The sequence below is a fragment of the Acipenser ruthenus genome, chromosome 15 (genome assembly GCF_902713425.1).
Source record: "Acipenser ruthenus chromosome 15, fAciRut3.2 maternal haplotype, whole genome shotgun sequence".
NCBI classification, from domain to species: domain Eukaryota; kingdom Metazoa; phylum Chordata; class Actinopteri; order Acipenseriformes; family Acipenseridae; genus Acipenser; species Acipenser ruthenus.
This window is the reverse complement of record NC_081203.1, coordinates 9287641-9311265: the sequence shown is the minus strand read 5'-3', so window position 1 is coordinate 9311265 and position 23625 is coordinate 9287641. Positions and strand designations below refer to the sequence as shown.

General features: G+C 39.2%; 1 protein-coding gene across 2 annotated transcripts in view; it reads right to left on the bottom strand.

Moving 5' to 3' along the window:
• Window positions 1–23625, bottom strand: part of LOC117422622 (golgin subfamily A member 1-like) — a 71225-nt gene that overhangs the window by 12597 nt on the left and 35003 nt on the right. For both annotated transcript variants that reach the window (XM_058987146.1, XM_058987144.1), the window contains 8 exons: window positions 22279–22374; window positions 19053–19148; window positions 18373–18468; window positions 17487–17639; window positions 16042–16137; window positions 11778–11867; window positions 11364–11466; window positions 1870–2030 (listed from right to left, as the gene is read on the bottom strand). In XM_058987146.1, the coding sequence (XP_058843129.1) occupies window positions 1870–2030; window positions 11364–11466; window positions 11778–11867; window positions 16042–16137; window positions 17487–17639; window positions 18373–18468; window positions 19053–19148; window positions 22279–22374 (891 nt within the window). The remainder of the gene's footprint in view (window positions 1–1869; window positions 2031–11363; window positions 11467–11777; window positions 11868–16041; window positions 16138–17486; window positions 17640–18372; window positions 18469–19052; window positions 19149–22278; window positions 22375–23625) is intronic.

Sequence of the window (23625 nt, the reverse complement as noted above, 5' to 3'; positions counted from 1 at the left end):
AAGTATGTTTACATAAATGTTGATGCTCCCTTGAGAAAGATATGTACAACATATCGAAACGTTGGGCAGCTGGCTCTTTGAGCTAAAATATATATTATATTATATATGATAAGAACATAAGTGTGATTTGGTTATCAAACAAATAAAAATAAAAAAGCCTTGCATGTTTTATTTATTTATTTTTTTAATTTAGTAGGTCACCAATTATTATTATCATCATTTCTTTCTCCCAATTTAGAATATCCAATTATTTTTTTTAAGCTCAGCTCACCGCTACCACCCCTGCGCTGACTCGGGTTCTTTTCACACTGCAGACTCACCATGCAGCCACCTCAGAGCTACGGCGTCGGAGGACAACGCAGCTCTGGGCAGCTTACAGGCAGGCCCACAGGCGCCCGGCCAGACTACAGTGGTCGCTGGTGCGCGGTGAGCTGAGGACACCCTGTTCGAGCTAAACCCTCCCCCCCGGGCAGTGCTCGGCCAATTGTGAGACGCCCCCTGGGAACTCCCGTCCATGGTCGGCAATGGAATAGCCTGGACTAGAAACGGCGATGTCCAGGATATAGGGTGCATCCTGCACTCCACGCGGCGTGCCTTTACCGGAGGCGCCACTCAGGAGCCCCTGTCTTGCTTGTTTTTTGACCCGCCCTAAGTGTAAAAAAAAAAATTCTCAGCCAGCAATGAAAATCTGTGTTTTTCTGCAGGAAACTGATTCCTAGGATCCCTGCTGATAACTCATCACCATCAAACTCAAATTCAAATGGTTTATTCAATCTTTTAAAAAACTGATTTGTCATCGTGGGAGTAATCTAGACCTACTGCTGTATTTAACATGTGTAGGGCGGTCTGTGTTAATAACCATTGTTAATTGATTCTCGTATTCATAATTACTGTTACAGCCGCTGCTGCATTTTTACCATATGTAGGGGTGTGTTGTTAATATAGTTTGTCAATTTGTTTATTAACATACGCTTGCTCTTACTCACTCTGTTCATTTAATATGTTGATACACGTGCATCATGACATAAGCAATAAATACATTTGTATTTATTGATTCATATAGTGATTGGCCTTTGCATAATATGACTGTGAGAGAACACTTTGGCTAAGAGAACACTTTGCTTGTTTCCCCGAGAGGTGTTCTCTAAGCCAGAGACTACTGTATAGTTTACAGATAAATGCTTTATGGAAAGGGAACTTCCCCCTGCAACTTTTGATCGAAGCAGTAAGTGGGTGGGTTATGCATCTTGTGCTTTTTCTGAGGGTTAGGGAGGGAGACCAGAAAGAATGCATAAGCAAAAACACTGACTGTGACATGGCATCTTCAGAACAAGCCTCTAGCATTACTTACACTAGCATGTTCAGAACAAGCCTCTAGCATTACTTACACTAGCATGTTCAGAACAAGCCTCTAGCATTACTTACACTAGCATGTTCAGAACAAGCCTCTAGCATTACTTACACTAGCATGTTCAGAACAAGCCTCTAGCATTACTTACACTAGCATGTTCAGAACAAGCCTCTAGCATTACTCACACTAGCATGTTCAGAACAAGCCTCTAGCATTACTCACACTAGCATGTTCAGAACAAGCCTCTAGCATTACTCACACTAGCATGTTCAGAACAAGCCTCTAGCATTACTCACACTAGCATCTTCAGAACAAGCCTCTAGCATTACTCATACTAGCATCTTCAGAACAAGCCTCTAGCATTACTCATACTAGCACGTTCAGAACAAGCCTCTAGCATTACTTACACTAGCATCTCCAGAACAAGCCTCTAGCATTACTTACACTAGCATGTTCAGAACAAGCCTCTAGCATTACTTACACTAGCATGTTCAGAACAAGCCTCTAGCATTACTTGCCTGTGTCTGGCAGGTCTCCAGCTGCTCTGTCTGTGTTCGCACCTCCTGTCTCTGGCTGTTGAGTTGTGTCTCTGCTGCACCTTCTTTTTCAGCCGTTGTCCTTCTCATGCTCTCAATCTCTGTCTGAAGCTGCTGTAGCTGTGACTGTGCAGCTTCAAACTCTAGAGGAGTAAACAGGAAAATCATTCAAACGTATTTTTATATCGCTTGATAACCTGTAATGACAAGTTTAAAAAATAATTCCCAATGGCACCTGTGGTTGAATGGTTTGAAAACATAAAGAAGTGAATATTTGGAAAGAGAAACAGTTATAAAGTATGTATGTAGTATATATCAAGAATGATTTCTGAGATTTGCCAGGAGGTTGAGAATCTCTGAAATCAAACGTGTGTGCCAAATGTGAGGCCAGTATCTCAAAGCATTTGGTCTTTATGATCTGGAATCAATGACTCCAATTTGGCAGCCAAAGTGAAGGGTACCTTTACATGACCCCAAGGAATTTCCATTACACTGAAAAGTTTGTACCCCAAATGTGTATAATGAGATCAAAAAAATGATTGTAGCTAACAACTGAATTCCATAAATCTTACCCATTAAGAACATAAGAAAGTTTAAAAACGAGGAGGCCATTCAGCCCATCTTGCTCGTTTGGTTGTTAGTAGCTTATTGATCCGAGAATCTCATCAAGCAGCTTCTTGAAGGATCCCAGGGTGTCGGCTTCAACAACATTACTGGGGAGTTGGTTCCAGACCCTCACAATTCTCTGTGTAAAAAAGTGCCTCCTATTTTCTGTTCTGAATGCCCCTTTATCTAATCTCCATTTGTGACCCCTGGTCCTTGTTTCTTTTTTCAGGTCAAAAAAGTCCCCTGGGTCGACACTGTCTATACCGTTTAGGATTTTGAATGCTTGAATCAGATCACTGTGTAGTAGTCTTTGTTCAAGACTGAATAAATTCAATTATTTTAGCCTGTCTGCATTCGACATGCCTTTTAAACCCGGGATAATTCTGGTTGCTCTTCTTTGCACTCTTTCTAGAGCAGCAATATCCTTTTTGTAACTAGGTGACCAGAACTGAACACAATATTCTAGATAAGGTCTTACTAATGCATTGTAATGTTTTAACATGAGTTCCCTTGATTTAAATTCAACACTTCTCACAATATATCCAAGCATCTTGTTGGCCTTTTTTATAGCTTCCCCACATTGTCTAAATGAAGACATTTCTGAGTCAACATAAACTCCAAGGTCTTTTTCATAGATCCCTTCTTCAATTTCAGTATCTCCCATATGATATTTACAATGCACATTTTTATTGCCTGTGTGCAATACTTTACACTTTTCTCTATTAAAATGGGATGTGCCCATTTTGCACATCCAATAGCTACACAGGCCTCAATGTGTAGTTTGTAAAGAAACACACTTGTACTTTAATTTAAAACAATCTGTAATTTTATATGCCTTTTTCCCCTCAGGAAATGTGCTTGTTTCACTTCCTTGGTAATTCCACCTCAACAATGTCTTCTAGGTCACAGCATGTTACTGACTGAAAGCATGTCAGTGAATAGGGGAAGCATCTGATTTGTTACTGGCAGGAAAGAAGCCATTGAAGGAGTGGGGATAATTTCACCCTCAAGGTGAAATGAAAAAGCAAGAGCAACACTATCTTAAAAGCACAGAGATGTGTCCTTTAACCACATGTAGAACCAAGAAATCCAGTTTTAAAATAAAAAGACATCTTTACAATAACGTGCTTCTTTCAAAACTGGGCATTTGAGACATTTATATGAAATGGAATGATTTTGTTAGCTTCATTTTACTCTATTATTAGATATTGTTTGTGGTTAATACTGTATCATTATACATGGCTGCTTTAAAAACTTATGATGGAAAGGTCAGACGATTAGATCTTGGAAAAGCATAATTGGTAATAATGTTTAAATGCGATTGTTAATGCTACTATTATTTTAATTAATTCATAATAATATTTATTTTTAATGTACAGTAATTATCACTTAAGGGGTGGACAGCTGATAATATATTAAAAAAAAAAAAAAAAATTTAAATAAGAAACCTCCAAGAAGCAATATTGCCCAGCAGGGGGCAAAGTCCAACAGTCTCTTGTAAAGTAATAAAGCCATCTACAATAAAATTATCACAGCAAGTGGTACCCATCGCAGATTTCTCATGTGTACAATTCAATCTTCCAAAATTGCTTTTTGTGTGGTCTGTCAACTAATAAAATAATACTGATCTGCTATTTAGATAACAAACCAGTATTAACAGGCTATCAAGCGATGTAGAACGCTATAATTCTAACATGAATTTTTTGGCATACACAACAATACACGTATTGTTAAACTTACTAATATTTTTTGTCCTAGAAATTGTTGTTTTCTTGAAAGGGGTTAGTGTCATTTACTAACATGAACTGTAAATTGCTGAACCCAGACAGTTGGATGGATTTCTGGATTGAATCTTGCTATGTTTAGCTGTAATATTACTGTATTTCTATACTCAACCTGATTTGATAGGGTTGCTTGAGGTTTATACAGTGGTAACAAAACACATTCCTAAAGATACTCTAGTTTCAATAGTTTTATAAAACTCCTGAACTTTCTAAATTAACTACTTCTTGCCTTCTTTCCGCAATATACTCTTGTTTCTTGTCCGTTGCTAAAACTTACACACCTGAAACTTAGTCCTTCTCTCTCTGCCAAAAACAATTAACCGTCACACACAGAACACTTCAGTGGACAACTTCAGTGGAGACAACTACATTTGACTTTCTTTAGACCTTTCTTTATATTACATATATATATATATTATATACAGACGTGCTCAAATTTGTTGGTACCCTTTCAGCTCATTGAAATAATGCTTCATTCCTCCTGAAAAGTGATGAAATTAAAAGCTATTTTATCATGTATACTTGCATGCCTTTGGTATGTCATAGAATAAAGCAAAGAACCTGTGAAAAGAGATGAATTATTGCTTATTCTACAAAGATATTCTAAAGTGGCCTGGACACATTTGTTGGTACCCCTTAGAAAAGATAATAAATAATTGGATTATAGTGATATTTCAAACTAATTAGTTTCTTTAATTAGTATCACACATGTCTCCAATCTTGTAATCAGTCATTCAGCCTATTTAAATGGAGAAAAGTAGTCACTGTGCTGTTTGGTATCATTGTGTGCACCACACTGAACATGGACCAGAGAAAGCAAAGGAGAGAGTTGTCTGAGGAGATCAGAAAGAAAATAATAGACAAGCATGGTAAAGGTAAAGGCTACAAGACCATCTCCAAGCAGCTTGATGTTCCTGTGACAACAGTTGCAAATATTATTAAGAAGTTTAAGGTCCATGGAACTGTAGCCAACCTCCCTGGGCGCGGCCGCAAGAGGAAAATCGACCCCAGAGTGAACAGAAGGATAGTGCGAATGGTAGAAAAAGAACCAAGGATAACTGCCAAAGAGATACAAGCTGAACTCCAAGGTGAAGGTATGTCAGTTTCTGATCGCACCATCCGTCGCTTTTTGAGCGAAAGTGGGCTCCATGGAAGAAGACCCAGGAGGACTCCACTTTTGAAAGAAAAACATAAAAAAGCCAGACTGGAATTTGCTAAAATGCATATTGACAAGCCACAATCCTTCTGGGAGAATGTCCTTTGGACAGATGAGTCAAAACTAGAGCTTTTTGGCAAGTCACATCAGCTCTATGTTCACGGACGAAAAAATGAAGCTTTCAAAGAAAAGAACACCATACCTACAGTGAAACATGGAGGAGACTCGGTTATGTTTTGGGGCTGCTTTGCTGCGCCTGGCACAGGGTGCCTTGAATCTGTGCAGGGCACAATGAAATCTCAAGACTATCAAGGCATTCTGGAGTGAAACGTACTGCCCAGTGTCAGAAAGCTCTGTCTCAGTTGCAGGTCATGGGTCCTCCAACAGGATAATGACCCAAAACACACAGCTAAAAGCACCCAAGAATGGATAAGAACAAAACATTGGACTATTCTGAAGTGGCCTTCTATGAGTCCTGATCTGAATCCTATCGAACATGTATGGAAAGAGCTGAAACTTGCAGTCTGGAGAAGGCACCCATCAAACCTGAGACAGCTGGAGCAGTCTGATCAGGAAGAGTGGGCCAAACTACCTGTTAACAGGTGCAGAAGTCTCATTGAGAGCTACAGAAAACGTTTGATTGCAGTGATTGCCTCTAAAGGTTGTGCAACAAAATATTAGGTTAGCGGTCCCGGGGCTCCCGAGTGGCGCATCCAGTAAAGGCGCTCCTCGCAGGATGTGCCCTATAGCCTGGAGATCGCTGGTTCGAATCCAGGCTATGTCACAGCTGACCGTGACCGAGAGTTCCGAGGGGGCGGCGCACAATTGGCTGAGCGCTGCCCGGGTAGGGAGGGCTTAGGTCGGCAGGGGAATCCACGGCTCACCGCGCATCAGCGACCCCTGTGGCCGATAGGGCGCCTGTGGCTCTGCAGCGGAGCCGCCAGATCTGTGTTGTCCTCCGGCACTATAGGTCTGGTAGCATTGCTGTGGATCTGCAGTGCGAAAAATGACGGCTTGGAAGGAGCACGTTTCGGAGGACGCGTGTTTCAGCCTCCGTTTCCGTCTCCGAGTCGGCGGGGGGGTTGCGAGCGGTGAGCCGGGGATACAGATAATAATTGGGCATGCTAAATTGGGGTGAAAACCGGGGTAAAAATAATTGGCGACGACTAAATTTAAAAAAAAAAAAAAAAAAAAAAAAAAAAAAAAAGTTAGCGGTCCCATCATTTCTTTTATTATTTACAATATTATGTTGAATAAAAAATCAAAAGCAAAGTCTGATTTCTATTAAATAATATACACACATATATACATACACACACACACACACACAGTGCCTATAGAAAGTCTACACCCCCTTGAACTCTTTTCACATTTTGTTGTGTCAATGCCTCAGAGTTTCATGCATTTAAATGAGTTTTTTTCCCCACTTATCTACAAACCATACTCCACACTGTTAAGGGGAAAAAAGTTTTTATTGAGGAAAAAATTATATATTAAAAAAACAAAACTGAAAAGATCATAACTGGACAAGTCTCCACCCCCCTGAGTTAATACTTGGTGGAAGCACCTTTGGCAGCAATTACACCTGTGTGTCTGTTGGGATAGGTCTATACCAACTTTGCACACCTAGATTTGGCAATATTTGACCATTCTTCTTTACAAAACTGTTCAAGCTCTGTCAAGTTCCTTGGGGAGCGTTGATGGACAGCAATCTTCAAGTCATGCCACAAATTTTCAATTAGGATTTAGGTTGGGGCTCTGACTGGGCCACTCAAGGACATTTACCTTTTTGTTCCTTAGCCACTCCAGTGTAGCTTTGGCTGTGTGCTTTGGGTCGTTGTCATGCTGAAAGGTGAACTTCTGTCCCAGTTTCAGCTTTCTTGCAGAGGGCAGCAGGCTTTCCTCAAGGACTTCACTGTACTTTGCTCCATTCATTTTCCCTTCTATCCTGACAAGTGCCCCAGTCCCTGCCGATGAGAAACATCCCCATAACATGATGCTACCACCACCATGCTTCACAGTAAGAACATAAAAAGTTTACAAACGAGAGGGGGCATTTAGCCCATCTTGCTCGTTTGTTTGTTAGTAACTTATTGATCCCAGAATCTCATCAAGCAGCTTTTTGAAGGATCCCAGAGTGTCAGCTTCAACAACATTACTGGGGAGTTGGTTCCAGACCCTCACAATTCTCTGTGTAAAAAAGTACCTCCTATTTTCTGATCTGAATGCCCCTTTATCTAATCTGCATTTGTGACCCCTGGTCCTTGTTTCTTTTTTCAGGTCAAAAAAGTCCCCTGGGTCGACATTGTCTATACCTTTTAGGATTTTGAATGCTTGAATCAGATCACCGCGTAGTCTTCTTTGTTCAAATAATAGATTCAATTCTTTTAGCCTGTCTGCATACGACATGCCTTTTAAACCTGGGATAATTCTGGTCGCTCTTCTTTGCACTCTTTCTAGAGCAGCAATATCCTTTTTGTAACGAGGTCACCAGAACTGAACACAATATTCTAGATAAGGTCTTACTAATGCATTGTAAAGTTTTAACATTACTTCCCTTGATTTAAATTCAACACTTCTCACAATATATCCAAGCATCTTGTTGGGCCTTTTTTTATAGCTTCCCCACATTGTCTAGATGAAGACATTTCTGAGTCAACATAAACTCCTAGGCCTTTTTCATAGATTATTTCTTCAATTTCAGTATCTCCCATATGATATTTATAATACACATTTTTATTGCCTGCGTGCAGTACTTTACACTTTTCTCTATTAAATGTCATTTGCCATGTGTCTGCCCAGTTCTGAATGCTGTCTAGATCATTTTGAATGACCTTTGCTGCTGCAACAGTGTTTGCCACTCCTCCTATTTTTGTGTCTTCTGCAAATTTAACAAGTTTGCTTACTATACCAGAATCTAAATCATGAATGTAGATTAGGAATAGCAGATATTAGTTATGGTGTTCTTTGGGTGATGCACTGTGTTGGGTTTGCGCCAAACATAACGCTTTGCATTTAGACCAAAAAGTTCCATTTTAGTTTCATCAGACCACAAAACTTTTTACCGCATGGCTACAGAATCTCCTGAGTGTTTTTTTGCATACTTCAAACAGGATTCAAGGTGGGCTTTCTTGAGTAATGGCTTCCTTCTTGCCACCCTACCATACAGGCCAGATTTGTGGAGTGCTTGGGATATTGTTGTCACATGCACACTTTGACCAGTCTTGTCCATACAAGCCTGTAGCTCTTGCAAAGTTGCCATTGGCCTCTTGGTAGCCTCTCTGATCAGTCTCCTTCTTGCTCGGTCATCCAGTTTGGAGGGACGGCCTGATCTAGGCAGGGTCTTGGTGGTGCCATACACGTTCCACTTCTTAATAATCGTCTTGACCGTGCTCCAAGGGATATTCAAGGCCTTTGATATTTTTTTATACCCATCCCCTGATCTGTGCCTTTCAACAACTTTGTCCCAGAGTTATTTTGAAAGCGCCTTGGTGCTCATGGTTGAGTCTTTGCTTTGAAATGCACTACCCAGCAGAGGGAACCTACAGAAACTGCTGAATTTATCCTGAAATCATGTGAATCACTACAATTTAACACAGGTGGAGGCCACTTTTTATGCCATTGAGAAACGTCTCATTTAGAGAAACCCATTTAAGAAATAAATAATCATATTCTACATGCAACAAAACCATGGTTACCAACATCCTAATTGAAATAACGTTTGGTCACAGCGAATCTATACCTCATAGATATAAATCTTACACAAATTTTTAAAAAAAATGTCTCAAATAAACCGTAGAAAACGCAGCATATAAAGTGTATTACACAGAATTTTATAGTATACATATACAAGTAAAAACAATATGCACAGACAGAACAAAACATTAGAGAGTTGAACAGAAGTAACTTGTGCTTATCCCGAGCTCCGCCCCTCTCCTTAAGCACAGCTGGACTCACTGGAGGCAAGGCAGAGTGGCCCGCTTCGTCCTGCCGCGGAGACTTCAGCCGTTGATCAGGGTATTGTGCACAATACTCATTAAGTGTTTTCCTCTTGCGCCACCATTTTCAAATCAAACTAGTAACTGTCACCGTATATACCTATAATAGCAAATGCTTACCTACACCTTAACCCGCTAATTTCAAAGTAGGCACTTTGAAGGACAGGCTATAGGTGCAGGGTATAAAAGGGAAGCAGTCAGTCTGCTCGAGGCTGCTGAGTAGAAGGACATGGGAAGGAGTACTCTGTGTCCGAGCAGTCACGTTGTAAGTACTGTAGTGTATTTGGGTAAACCGTGTGTTTTGTTTTGGTGTTATATGTCAGGTAAACAGCTTAGCTGTCCTGCACGTTAGTCAGGGACCTGCTAAAGTGAAGCAAGGTTCTATATTTGAGCTAGGCTTTTGTTTTGTTTCATTTTGTTTGTTTTGTTTTTTGTGATCATTAAAAATAGCGCGTAGTGCTTTAAAAACCTTCAAATCCTGTGTCTGGTTCTATGGTTTAAAGGGTAAACAAGCTGACGACAGAGAGGTTACTTTATAATTATATATATATATATATATATATATATATATATATATATATATATATATATATATATATATATATATTAAAAAAAGAGGATACAAAGAAAGAATTATAGAGACAGAGTTAAGAAAAGTGGATAAACTAAAAAGAGATGATCTACTAGATTATAAAAATAGAGATAAAAAGGTCAAGAGTCCCATTAATAATGACTTACTCTAAACTTTTGCCCAATATTTCTAAAATAGTTTGGAAACACTTGCGGATTCTAAATAATTCAGAAAAATTAAAAAAAGTATTTCTTAAGGCCCCAGTTGTAGCATTCAAAAGAGAAGCTAATTTAGGTGATATTTTAGTTCACAGTAAACATAAAAGAATAATTGACAAAATAGGTTCTACGAACATGTGCACTAGTAGATGTAAAGTGTGTAAATACATAGACAAAAGTAAAAATATAATTAAACACAAGTACACTACATATCCACTAAAAACTAATACCTAAAAATAGCAATGTTGTTTATGGAATAGCCTGTGAAAAATGTGATGAAATCAAATATGTTGGAGAGACTGGAACTACTTTATATAAAAGAATTCAGAACCACCTTTCATTAATTAGAAATAAAAAAATGAATGAACCAATAGTACAGCACTTCACCAGTCAGGGACATGACATAAATTATGTAAAGTTTGTAGTATTAGAACAGCTCAAATTAGACAATGCGACATATATAAGAATAAAAGAAAGTAAATGGATAAATAGACTGAACACGATTATGCCAGCAGGACTCAACAGAAAAGAATGAACTAATTAACTTCAATAAATATATAACATTTAAATAAATAAACAAAATTCATTCAAAAGTTGTGCATGCTGATGCGCTGGGGAGGCCAAATCTAGACTGATCCTCAGAGCCAGCATTGCATGATATAATAAAAATATAAGTTTATATAAAGTAGTGTTAATTAGAATTAATACAGATTCAAAAGATATAAGTAAAAATGATGTGACAATATATAGAACACCATTACATCATGTAAGAATAAATCATGGATTTGAATATAAACAATAACAAGTAGTTGTCATGCCGTCAAAAACCTATAAATACCTCCAATGTTTTGATTCAAACACAGGCTCCCTTGAGAAAGATATGTACAACATATCGAAATGTTGGGCAGCTGGCTCTTTGAGCTAATATATATTACACTTCAGCCATTAACACCAGACAGAAGGATATCTACATCATCATATGGAAGGAAACGTAAATGGATGGAGACGCATATGGATCACATTAGTTTACTGTAAAGCTACGTCTTAGTTGGTGCTTATCTTGGCGAGAGCCGAGTTCAAATCAGCATGAAGTTTTAACATCTACTCTCGTGTAATGGAAATCATATATATATATATATTTACCTTGTTTAAGATGTTTCAGGTCCTCTTCCCTCCTGGTCAACTCCTCAGTTTTTTCTATAACTGACTGATCCTTGTCATCTAGAGTTATTGTTAACTTCATAACCTGTTAGAGAGAAAAATTAAGCAAAGAAGTCGGCATGGATAAAGTTTGGAGAATAATTTATTGAAAACTAAATGTAGTAATTAGGTTCACCATACAGAATGTGGAACAAATACAGACAAACATGTATAAGGATCAACATTTTGAAACTCCTATCCTATGCACTGAACGATGTTCGTTACCTTCACGACTATTTATGATGATTGGCTGAGGTCTGCTAACCCTTCAGTCAATTTCAAAATAACAAATTTAGGAACACATGGTGCTTTAGTATGTGGTTGTAGTTGCATGAAGCACGAACTTGAAGCACAAACCTGCTGCTGAAGTTCTTCCTTTTGCTTCTGAGTTTCTTCTAATGCTTTTGCAATTTCAGCACTAACCGTTTCTCTGCTGCGTAATTCAGTCTGAAAAAAAGAATAATTGGGGCAAATTAAACCATCTTTTTACTGGAAAAAATAAACTTATCAATAAATATATTCAAACAGGAAATGTAATAAAATCTATTAATGTCTCCCACTAAAGTGATATTAAATAGCATGCTGAAGTGTGTATATGTATAAGCTAACTTCACTATAACAAACACCTGTTTTTAACAATCCCAACAGCAAGAAGCGATTTTTTTCAATGCTAATTAGCCCTATTAGAACAATCACATACAGGATCGACCCGGATACAACGATCTCAGTACTGACTGACACTGAACTTTCTCCAGTGTCAAGTGTGTTATTCTCTCAGTGAAAAGAAACACCATGGTTGACTAATTCAAAGATGACCTATTGTAGTACAAATCATGCATGACAAATGCAATCGTTGCCTGTCGATCTTCACACAAACTGCAACCAGGCATCGGGCGTGAGGAGCAATCTACGCTGTAAAGTTTTTGCAAGAGAAAGGACATGTAATTAATGTATTCAGCATGCAAGTGTACATTCTTTCCTTTTTCATTTCTTTACTGTTTTCTTTTAAACATACCTGTAGAAATTAGTGTTGTTGTAATTTATATGTGGAAACAGGTTTGTTTTGTGTGCTTTTTGGAGTTATTATTATTATTACTATTTATTTCTTAGCAGGCATCCTTACCCAGGGCGACTTACAGTTGTATACAAAAAATACATATCAAGAATTAAACTACAATTAAGAGCAAGATACAAAATACAATGACGTCAGTCCTAATAAGAGCAAATACAAAACACAGTACGATTTGATATCGGGGCAGTTCAAGAGCAGATAACAAAGTTGATAGTTACATCAGGGTTAGATATGAGTGCAAATGAAATACAAAAAACTACAGATTGAGTTAAGTGCAGGACTAAACACAGTAAAATAGGGAGCAGATAAGTGCAAGTTAAAGTGCATTAAAGGAAGAGTTGAGTTTTACAGGTGTTGTCTGAAGAGGTGTGTCTTGAGGAGGCATCGGAAGGTGGTCAGGGACTGGGCAGTCCTGACATCCGTAGGAAGGTCGTTCCACTACTGCGGGGCGAGGGTGGAGAAGGAGTGGGCTCTGGAGGCAGGGGAGTGTAGAGGAGGTACTGCTAGTCTTCTAGTGCAGGCGGAGCGGAGAGGTCGGGTGGGGAGCGATGAGGGTTTGGAGGTAACTGGGTGAAGTCTGGTCAAGGCATCAGCAGGCGAGTACAAGAGTATTGAACTGGACGCGAGCAGTGATCGGGAGCCAGTGGAGTAATGTGGGAGAAGCGAGGCAGAGAGAACACCAGGCGAGCAGCGGAGTTGTGGATGAGCTGGAGCAGACGGGTGGCGGACACAGGGAGGCCAGCAAGGAGGGTGTTGTAGTAGTCTAGGCGGGAGAGTACCAGGGCCTGGACGAGGAGTTGCATGGAGTATTTGTTGAGGAAGGGTCGGATTCTTCGTATGCTGCTCAGGAAGAATCAGCAGGTGCGGATGTTTGATCAAATGATTGTTTACAGATGGGTGCTCGATTGAGACTTGCTGTCTGCCTGTATTCTGTATTGTGTCCTCTGTGCGTTACCATCGGTAGCGTTACATGACCCGTTTGTTTACTTTCTGTTTTGTGTTTAATAAATCCTGCGCACCTGTGCCGGCGTTTCAACTCCAATGCGGTCTCTGTCTTGCAATGCTGTTACAATACAGTTTAAATGTTGATCAATGTTAAGGAATCTTCATAAAAGTTCAATTTTGCCGTTTTGTCATTATTCTGATACAGAAAAATGCCAAACTCTATTATAATGAACACCCTGATATAACAAACATTTCTCCAGGTCCCATGGGGGTTCGTTATAGTGAAGTTAGGCCTACATACATACATTATTATTATTATTATTTGTTTATTTGGCAGACGCCTTTATCCAAGGCGACTTACAGAGACAAGGGTGTGTGAACTATGCATCAGCTGCAGAGTCACTTACAATTACGTCTCACCCGAAAGACGGAGCACAAGGAGGTTAAGTGACTTGCTCAGGGTCACACAATGAGTCAGTGGCTGAGGTGGGATTTGAACCAGGGACCTCCTGGTTACAAGCCCTTTTCTTTAACCACTGGACCACATACACATAATACTACCCAGATCAGGTCGCCCTCCCAAACTGAGAAGCTGGGCAAGCAGGAAACTGGTTTGGGAAGTCACTCTGTAGCCAACAATGACCTTGAGAGATCTTCAAGGTTCTGTGTCTGAGATGGGAGTCAGTGTTCACACATCAACAATAAGTCGGTCCCTACACAAAGCTGGCTTGTATGAACGGGTGGCAAGAAAGAAGCCATTACTCAAAAAGCCTCATCTTAAAGCACGTATGGAGTTTGCGAAAAAGCATGTAGATGATACTGCAGACATGTGGAAAAAGGTTTTGTGGTCAGACAGATAAATTGAACTTTTTGGTCTAAATTCCAAGCGTTACGTCTGATGCAAGCCCAACACTGCACATCACCCAGTCAACACCATCCCAACTGTCAAGCATGGTGGTGGCAGCATCATGTTATGGGGATGCTTCTCTTCAGCAGGGATTGGGAAGCTTGTCAGGATAGAGGGGAGAACGGATGGTACAAAGTACATGTGAATCCTTGAGGAAAACCTGTTTGAGTCAGCCAAGACTCTGAAACTGGGGAGGAAATTCACATTTCAGCAGGACAATGACCCGAAGCACAAAGCCAAAGCCACACTGGAGTGGTTGAACAAGAAGAGAATTAATGTTCTTGAGTGGCCCAGTCAAAGTCCTGACTTGAATCCAATCGAAAACTTATGGCGAGACTTGAAGATTGCAGTCCATCGACGATCCCCAACAAACTTCAGAACTGGAGCAATTTTCCCATGAAGAATGGGCAAAACTTTCACCATCCTACTGTGCAATGCTAGTAGAGACCAATCCAAAAAGACTCATAACCATAATTGCTGCAAAATGTGCTTCTACCAAGTATTCAAGTGTTATATGAGGAGCAACCTCCTCATATAACAGTGTTCAGTTTAACCACTACAGCTTTGAATAAAAAAAGTTTGTTTGAAAGACTGTGCATACATTATTTGTAATTCAACAAAATGTGACATTGGTAGGGGGGGAATACGTCTGCAAACCACTGTGTATGTGTATATATATATATATATATATGTGTGTATATATATATATATATATATATTATATATATATATATATATATATATATATATTGTAACATGACGCTCGCCAAACAGACTCGCATCGGGTTCTTGTTCAGCACTCAGTGACCGACTCACACACACTAGATGGATTTTAAAACGCACGGTAGCACACATTTTATTTTAAATCGCAAAAGTTGCAGTCACTTACAATAGGACACTGATTTAACATCTCATCCACAGGATGGAGCACACTTTTTTTTTTTTTTTTTGAAAATATGGAATTGCCAATTGTTTTTTACCCCATTCTATTGGGGTCACTGGTGCGCGGTGAGCCGAGGACACCCTGGCCGACCTAAGCCCTCCCCACCCCGGGCGGCGCTCGGCCAATTGGGCGCCCCGAGAACTCCCGTCTACGGCACTTATTCAAGGGGGAGTCTATTACAAATATGATATCTGAGTGCAGCGCCTATTCAAGGGGGAGTCTATTACAAATATGATATCTGAGTGCAGCGCCTATTCAAGGGGGAGTCTATTACAAATATGATATCTGAGTGCAGCGCCTATTCAAGAGGGAGTCTATTACAAATATGATATCTGAGTGCAGCGCCTATTCAAGGGGGAGTCTATTACAAATATGATATCTGAGTGCAGCGCCTATTCAAGAGGGAGTCTATTACAAATATGATATCTGAGTGCAGCGCCTATTCAAGGGGGAGTCTATTACAAATATGATATCTGAGTGCAGCGCCTATTCAAGGGGGAGTCTATTACAAATATGATATCTGAGTGCAGCGCCTATTCAAGGGGGAGTCTATTACAAATATGATATCCGAGTGCAGCGCTTATTCAAAGGCGGCGGTAATTCAAAGTAATACGGTATATATAAAGATAAATAAAGTGTAAAATGTAGATAAACTCATTTATTAACAAAGTTCAGGACGTTTCTGACAATGTATCCTTCTTCAACTGGATGCATTAATACATTCTAAAATGACTTTCTAAGAGAAATTCAATACCTTTGCACGTTCCAGTTCAGCTTCTTGTTTCTTCAAAGTATTTTCTGTTTCAGTTCTTATCTCTTTCAGATTCTTATTTTCCTGCTCAAGTTGACTCTTTAAATGATAAAGAACAAGGCATTAGGATTCTAATCATTTTATGGTAAGAAAAAAGAATACAAATCATCAGCAAGTAATTAAAATAAAAAAATAAAATAACACAGATAACCCCACTAATCATGTCTCACCAATCGTATACGGACCCTACAGCGCGTCTATTACCGATACTGGGTCGCCGCGGTGGTGGTCGGGGGGGGGAGGCGTCGCGCTCACCTGGGTCGCCGCGCTGGTGGTCGGGGGGGGGGGGGGGGGGGAGGCGTCGCGCTCACCTGGGTCGCCGCGCTGGTGGTCGGGGGGGGGGGGGGGGGGGGGTGAGGCGTCGCGCTCACCTGGGTCGCCGCGCTGGTGGTCGGGGGGGGAGGCGTCGCGCTCACCTGGGTCGCCGCGTGGTGGCGGGGGGCGTCGCGCTCACCTGGGTCGCGTGGTGGTTGGGGGTCATGCTCTATTGGGTGATTGGGGGGGGGGGGTGGGTCACGCGGTAGTGGTTGGGGGTCACGCTCTACTGGGTCACATGGTGCTTGGGGGGGGTCACGTCGTGGTGGTGGTCACGCTCTACTGGGTCGCATGGTGGTGGGGGGGTTGCGCTCTACTGGGGTCGCATGGTGGTGGGGGGGGTCGCGCTCTACTGGGTCACATGGTGGTGGGGGGGTCACGCTCTAATAGGTCAAATGGTGGTGGGGGTCACACGGTGGTGGGGGGTCATGTTCTACTGGGTCGCATAGTGGTGGGGGGGGGGGGGGGGTCGCGCTCTACTGGGTCACATGGTGGTAGTGACCCCCACTGCCACGCAAAACAGTAGAGCAGGACACGTGGGGGGTGTCGCGCTCTACTGGGTCACGTCGCGGTGGGTCGCATGGTAATATCATGTAACCCTCACCAATACATAATGACCATTTAAATATAAGATTTTAACAGTATACGCTAGCCAACAGCCATTTCAATTGGGAACTATGAAAGCAATCCCCAACAAATCGGTGAGGTGTGTAGTTTAAAAAAAAATAAAATAAAAATATTCACAAAATAAAGGCTGACTACACTGGCTCAGGTAAGGTCAACCTACCTGTCTAAACGTCATTGTCTTGTTTTCTAAAGTGGAAATGATTAAATACATTTCTGGACCTTGTCTGAGAGAATAACTCAATATCACTGTAGCATTGGAACTTACCTGGTTTTAACTGATTCTATGGAAAAAATGTCAGAACTGTAGATAACTTACTCAATAATTAATCGTGTTTCAACATGTTCTCATTTAAAAAAAAAAAAAAAAAGCCAGTAAAATACCTTCAAATGGTCACTTAGTTTTTATCTTTAAACGTACTTTGTGGAGAGGAGAAAGGGTTACTTACTATCCTGTGCTGAGCAGCTGTTTTATCAAACTCGCGGGCAGTCTCAAGGGCAGATATTTGAGCTTCCAATCTGTTAACCCTTTCTGTATTCTGATGGCGTCCAGCAGCGATATGTTGTTGAAGTTTGTTCTTCTCGGCTTCAAAATCAGTATACTGTGAACGAAATGTGGGTTAACATTTTACCTAAGAAACAGAGGGCATTTCATTTATTAAATGAATTCTGGACTGGGAGAAGAGGGGAAAACGATGTCCAAAATGCAGAACATGGCAAGGTAAAACATGCCATTTTCCGTACACTATAATTCTTGATCAATACTGTTTAAAATGACAGTATAAACCCTTTATCCAATCCACTATCCGATCCAAAAATGGGGTAGTGTTCGCCAAAATTATCCAACAGTATTAACACAAATGGTCTCAAACTCCCATCACTCTTTTTCAATGTCCCTAGAAAACTAAAAAAAAAAAAGAAAAGAAAGAAAAGCACTTTCCTTGAGTGCAGTACTGAAAGTGGGGGGAAGGATCATTTTATTTTATAACAGTTTAACCTGTATTTCTTTTTTGTTTTCTTTTATGCAAACAAAACTGTTTCCAAAAAAACTGGTTTCCAATTTTTTTTTGGTTTTGTTTTTATCAAAATCAACTTCCCAAATGACATTAGAGAGTGTACAGCAGGTTGGTATTTTTAGAGATGAAATGCAACCAAGGTTTGATATGTTTGGGACTAAATGGTGGCCTTAATATTGAAGGTGACATTACCATGCTGTTCAAACAGAGACTTAAAAATGACCCCCCCCCACAAGGTGGACTTAAAGGGAAGATTTATTGTACATGGTAATTTGGAAAACCTTCACAATTTTGGTAAACGACGGCATTTTTTTCTTACCAGCTTTTTAATTTGTGCTTCTTTGTCATTAATTTGTTCTTCACTTTTCTTAAATTTTTCGTTACACTCTTGTATTCTTTGTTCAAGTTCACTTATCTAGGAGGGAAAAGAAGTGGCAATTAACCTACACCGAAATACAAAAGACTGAACAATAACAAACTGATTACTTTTCCAGCACAAAGTAACTTTACAGAAAAACTACAGAGGACAACTAATCAAACATTTTTTTTCCCAAATGACCACAACTTACAAAATGCTCAAATCTGTGAAAATGATATCATCTCATAAATGGGCGTATGAAAATAAAGAGCATGGCATTGTAGGGGAAAGGAAATCTCATAAACAAATGAACTAGTTTGCGTCCTGTAAATGTTGTATTGTCTTAGACCTGCTATAGAAATTAAAGGGAGGCCACATCACTTGTATGAGAGAGTGGTACAAGTTGGGATCAATAAGCTACCAACAACCAAATGAGCAAGATGGGCCGAATGGCCTCCTCTCGTTTGTAAACCTTTTTATGTTCCAAGTATATTGATGTCACTAAATACATTCCTATCTGAACCATGGACTATGTATTAACACCAGTTATTAGTAGTCCATTTACATGGTAAACAAAAATTCCTAATTGTAAAGGCGTGATTGGAAAAGTTGTTTTGTTAAGAGCAGCAGCACGTTTTTACCTGGTTCTCGCTTTCTTCTCTCAATGATCGTGCAGAGTCATCTTTATGTTTCAGTAAAGTCTGTACTTCTGCTACTTTGCTGTTAAGTTTTGAAATCTATTTTTTTTTTTTTTTTTTTAAAGATTGGAAAAAAAAAAGGAAAAACATTTAGGGCAACCGTTTATAAGTAATAAATGAAAGCTATTCTTGCTTATCGTACCCGTCGCCTCAATTTTCTCAAAACTTTGACAGGACAAGTGTATTACAACTCAGAACATTTATGTTAGCAACATCATACACTTTCAAAGAATATAACACACCAAAAAAGTGAAGCTACGTTCAATCCCAACAAAAGTCAAAGTTTTGAGAAAATTGAGGTGAGGGGTAAAATAAGCAAGAATAGCTTTCATTAGTGTAACCAACCACAGACTACAAATAAACTAGGTCACTACGAGCTAAATACAAAGGAATGTGTATCACATGTATAACCAGTTCTCTACACAACTTAAAATGTAAGAATGACATAAAAGCAGTACAAGTGCATCCACTACATCCCCACTGAGAATACAAATATTCCAGCAGAATCATTACATTGAAGCAATGCAGTCTACCAAAGCAAACAGTAAACGTCACTGCTGAAGGAATGTGCTCGGAACTCGAACACCCGGTCAGGTCCAGATAATATTAAAATTACAAGTGACCCATTTTAGAGCTGAACAGCTATATTTTATCTTCGTTTGAGCCTGACGGGGCTGTACAACGGAGGACTCTTGAATTGTATATGGCTCACTGAGCTCCCCGATATGGCTCTTTTGATTTAGAGGTAAAGTATCCCATTTGAAAAGATTACAAAGGCGACAAGTACAGTCAAAATGCAGCAAAATTGTGTGTTTCTCATATGCATGGTCGACATCCAATCTGTCAATAAATCATTAGCTGCTGACCACACACACACACACAGTCTCACGGGTTTAGCTGGATGGGAATTTTAACCCCATCCATGCTGTAAAACAACAATAACAGAACATTGTTTAAAACAAACACAAAACAGTACATTTAAATAATATTACTACAAAATAAACACAGGGGCGGAGTGTACCCCGTCACAAGGGGTCACACTTAAATAACAATAATCATGTATGTTAACAAAATTGTACTTACAGCTTGTCCCAAATAACACAGGATATATATGTTTTTGTCTAAGGCATTGTTCGGCACAGGTCTGTTTCAATCCCCAAACCCAGCTAAATAAATAAGATAGTGAAGGAATATGTACAACACAGTAACCATTCAAGCCGCTGAAGATCTATTGTGCACTTCACTCTGCAAAACTGTCCTCGCTAAATGTTCTGTTTTAATCTGAGTTTAAATAACTAGTTACTCCAGATGCTATTTTGACAATGGCTAAGGGTGAAACATTAATTCCCTGCCTAAGTACGAAGTACTGTGATTCTTCAAATGTATTTGTTTACGACTGTAAGTCGCCCTGGATAAGGGCGTCTGCTAAGAAATAAATAATAATAATAATAATAATAATAATAATAATAATAATAATAATAATAATAAAGTTTAGTTCCTGTGCAGCAGTCATCAGGAGAAGCCCACAGAATCCTAGTATGTGCAGCACTGAAAGAGTGTGAGGTTCAGCTGGGGTCCTCATACTGGCCCAAGAGGAAACAGTGTTTATCCAACAACATCCAGGCTTATTACAGGAAACCAGGGTTGGCGATTTTATTGGATATTTTTTTTTTATTATTTTAAATCAGATCTATTTGATTTAAATAGTTTTTTTTAAAAATTATTTATTTGTTTATTTATTTATTTACTTTTTTAATTATGGAATTGTTTTGTAGTACCGTAGTTATAGCTCTACAGTACCTCCAAACTGTAAATTTAAGGATGTTGGAAATGGTGGTTTGTGAATAGTTACATACCAAACTAAATTACTCAATCTTAAAATGAATACATAAATAAAGCAAATTATTTATCATTGTGGCATCCTCTAAATGTGAACTACAATATGTGAACTACGAGAATTTAGCGATGGAGTACGCCAGAGAAAAATCCCCCTCACTCATCCCAGTCATTCTTTTCTTTTACTTTTCTTTCTTTGATTTCCTCTTTCTGTGTCAGTCCAAAAACACACAGTTGTTACCTAGGACTACTTTGCTTTTTATAGTGTATTCAATTGTTAAAGTTTCTGATTGCACCACTAAATAAACCTGGTTTCAGCGGGTCTTAACACAGAGCTCAGTTGTCTATTTGGGACCCCATTGCACTACCATCAGAATCGCTTTGGTGAATATGTTGCTGATGGAGCAGGCGCTCTATAATGGGGCAAGACAAGTCAAGTCTTCAGAATACCATTTCAGTGCAGTATTTTTTTTTTACGTCTTCACTCCATTTATGCGTCACAGAATCTGGGGCAAGCGGCATTCGTGCTGCACTCGCATTTGCGCTGTGTTCAGAATATAGCCCTAAGAGTTTTAGTTTATAGACAGTAAGAGTTTAAGATGTTTGTGTTAATAAAACATTTTTAAAACATACTTTGCATGTCTTTTCCTTGAGAAACTATATATAAAATAGGTAGTAAATGAAACAATGATTTAAATAAATGATTTTATTTTTATTTTAATAAATTATTAAAATCGACTTGATTTAAAAATCGGCCAACCCTGCAGGAATGAGCCTCACTCTCAGCAAGCTCATGTTTCATTAATATTGCTGCCTAGAAAATATGATACCAAACACTTTTTTAAAAGCATACAAATTAATGTGTATTGGAAAATAAATGGATAGGAAAGTAATTAATTTGTTAGGGTAAACTGAAAACACTGAACAGCTGTACACTGCAATGTTGACACAAAGGGTCAATTTACAATATTGTGTAAATACTGAATAAGTGACAACTACTGTACAATATTAATATTTATTCAGCTCGTCTGTACATTCAGTGTGTTCACTGCACCAATGCCAAATTACAATCAAGAGCCGAATGAATTCATTTTACATAGAAAAATCAAGTAAACATTAAAAGGGTTTCTACTTGCGTAGTTGTATTTATTTAATTTCATTTTACACACGTCATTATCGTAACGGTTACTTGTATGAGTCACACCTACATTTTCTGGTAAAATAAAGAACAAATATACCATTGATAGTAAGTGGATAACTACCACTGCACCCGAGGGATTTGCTTCTTATTAAACTGTGCTTGATTTGAATGTTAAGCAATCTGTGTACATACCTGTGTTTCTAATAAGCACACAGTTTCACTGTGGCTAGTGCAGGTCTCTAGCAGTTGCTGTCTGGTTTCTTCTGCCATGTGTTCCAGGGATGATTTCTACTTGTCAAAAAATAAAACAAAACAGAAAACTGAGACCTGGGCCTGAATTAAATGGAGATGATGGCACTGCCATTCTTATACTTTATAATGGCTGTGGTGCCACCATAAGTTTCATTTAACCCTTTAAGGTACGGGACACTGGGGGTTATTTTCAAAGAAGATCCGCTAGAGGGCAGTGCTGTACGGCATTATTTCAACCGGGTTTTTTTTCTGCACCTGTTTTTCCCACCGACTGAGTATTTTCTAAACCTGCCAAGAACACAGCCGTTATCCATCTACTAGTTTGGTTCGTTAGTTATTCTTTTCTTTTTGTAGGAATATATAACGATCTAAGAATCTGTGTATTTTCCAGACCAAAGTGGTGGATAATTTTTGCTTTCCCCCTGCCTCAGAATGGTCAATACGTATATCTGGCAGTATAAAAAGAGCAGCAGCACTTCAGATCATAGATGCAACTACCCCTCAACTTTTTCAGGCACCCTTTATGTCCTCCTCAAATTCAGGATGTCCCATTTTCATGTGAACAAACAATGTGCATAGGAAACTGCAGCCTACATATTTCCTGGTTACACTACAATGAGGGCCTTTGTATTTTACACTGGGAAGACATTTTTAAAATAGGCTACCATTTGTCGTCCAAATGGTCAGTTTCCTCACGATACAAACTGCTCAATTCCTTGTGTACCTTTAATCTAGGCCCTGATTGTATTTCTTACAGGATAAGTATACAGAGTGGAACAATAGTTCCTCGCACCAAGTTATTATCAGCAAAGCGCGAGAACTGCCAGAGACTCGATACAGCAAGGATAGTTTGTGTTTTCATGGTATTGGCGCAGCAAAAGTAAATCAGCAAAAAAAGCACCATTTCACTTGTAATTTGTAGTTCTCAACACACTTAGGTGAAAGTCAATACCTGTCATACAGTAAGAGAAATAAGTTGCCAAAGTAAGGTAAAAATGTCCTTCTACTTTTTCTCCCGGTTTTTTTTGCAGATTTTTGCAGACCCCAGGCACTTTTATCCAGTATATTACAGGGCATCCAAGTTTAATGACAATTAACTTGTTTTGTCAACATGGAAATATACTAAGGAACACATTTATTTTGACACCTGTATCATTTATATTAAAATGATTTATTTCTGTTTTAAAATGGAACATTTGCATGTAAAAAATCTATTTTTACATACATATAAAAAAAGGTCTGGCATGTGTGGGATTTGAAACTATAACCTTCAGCGTTGTGTTACTG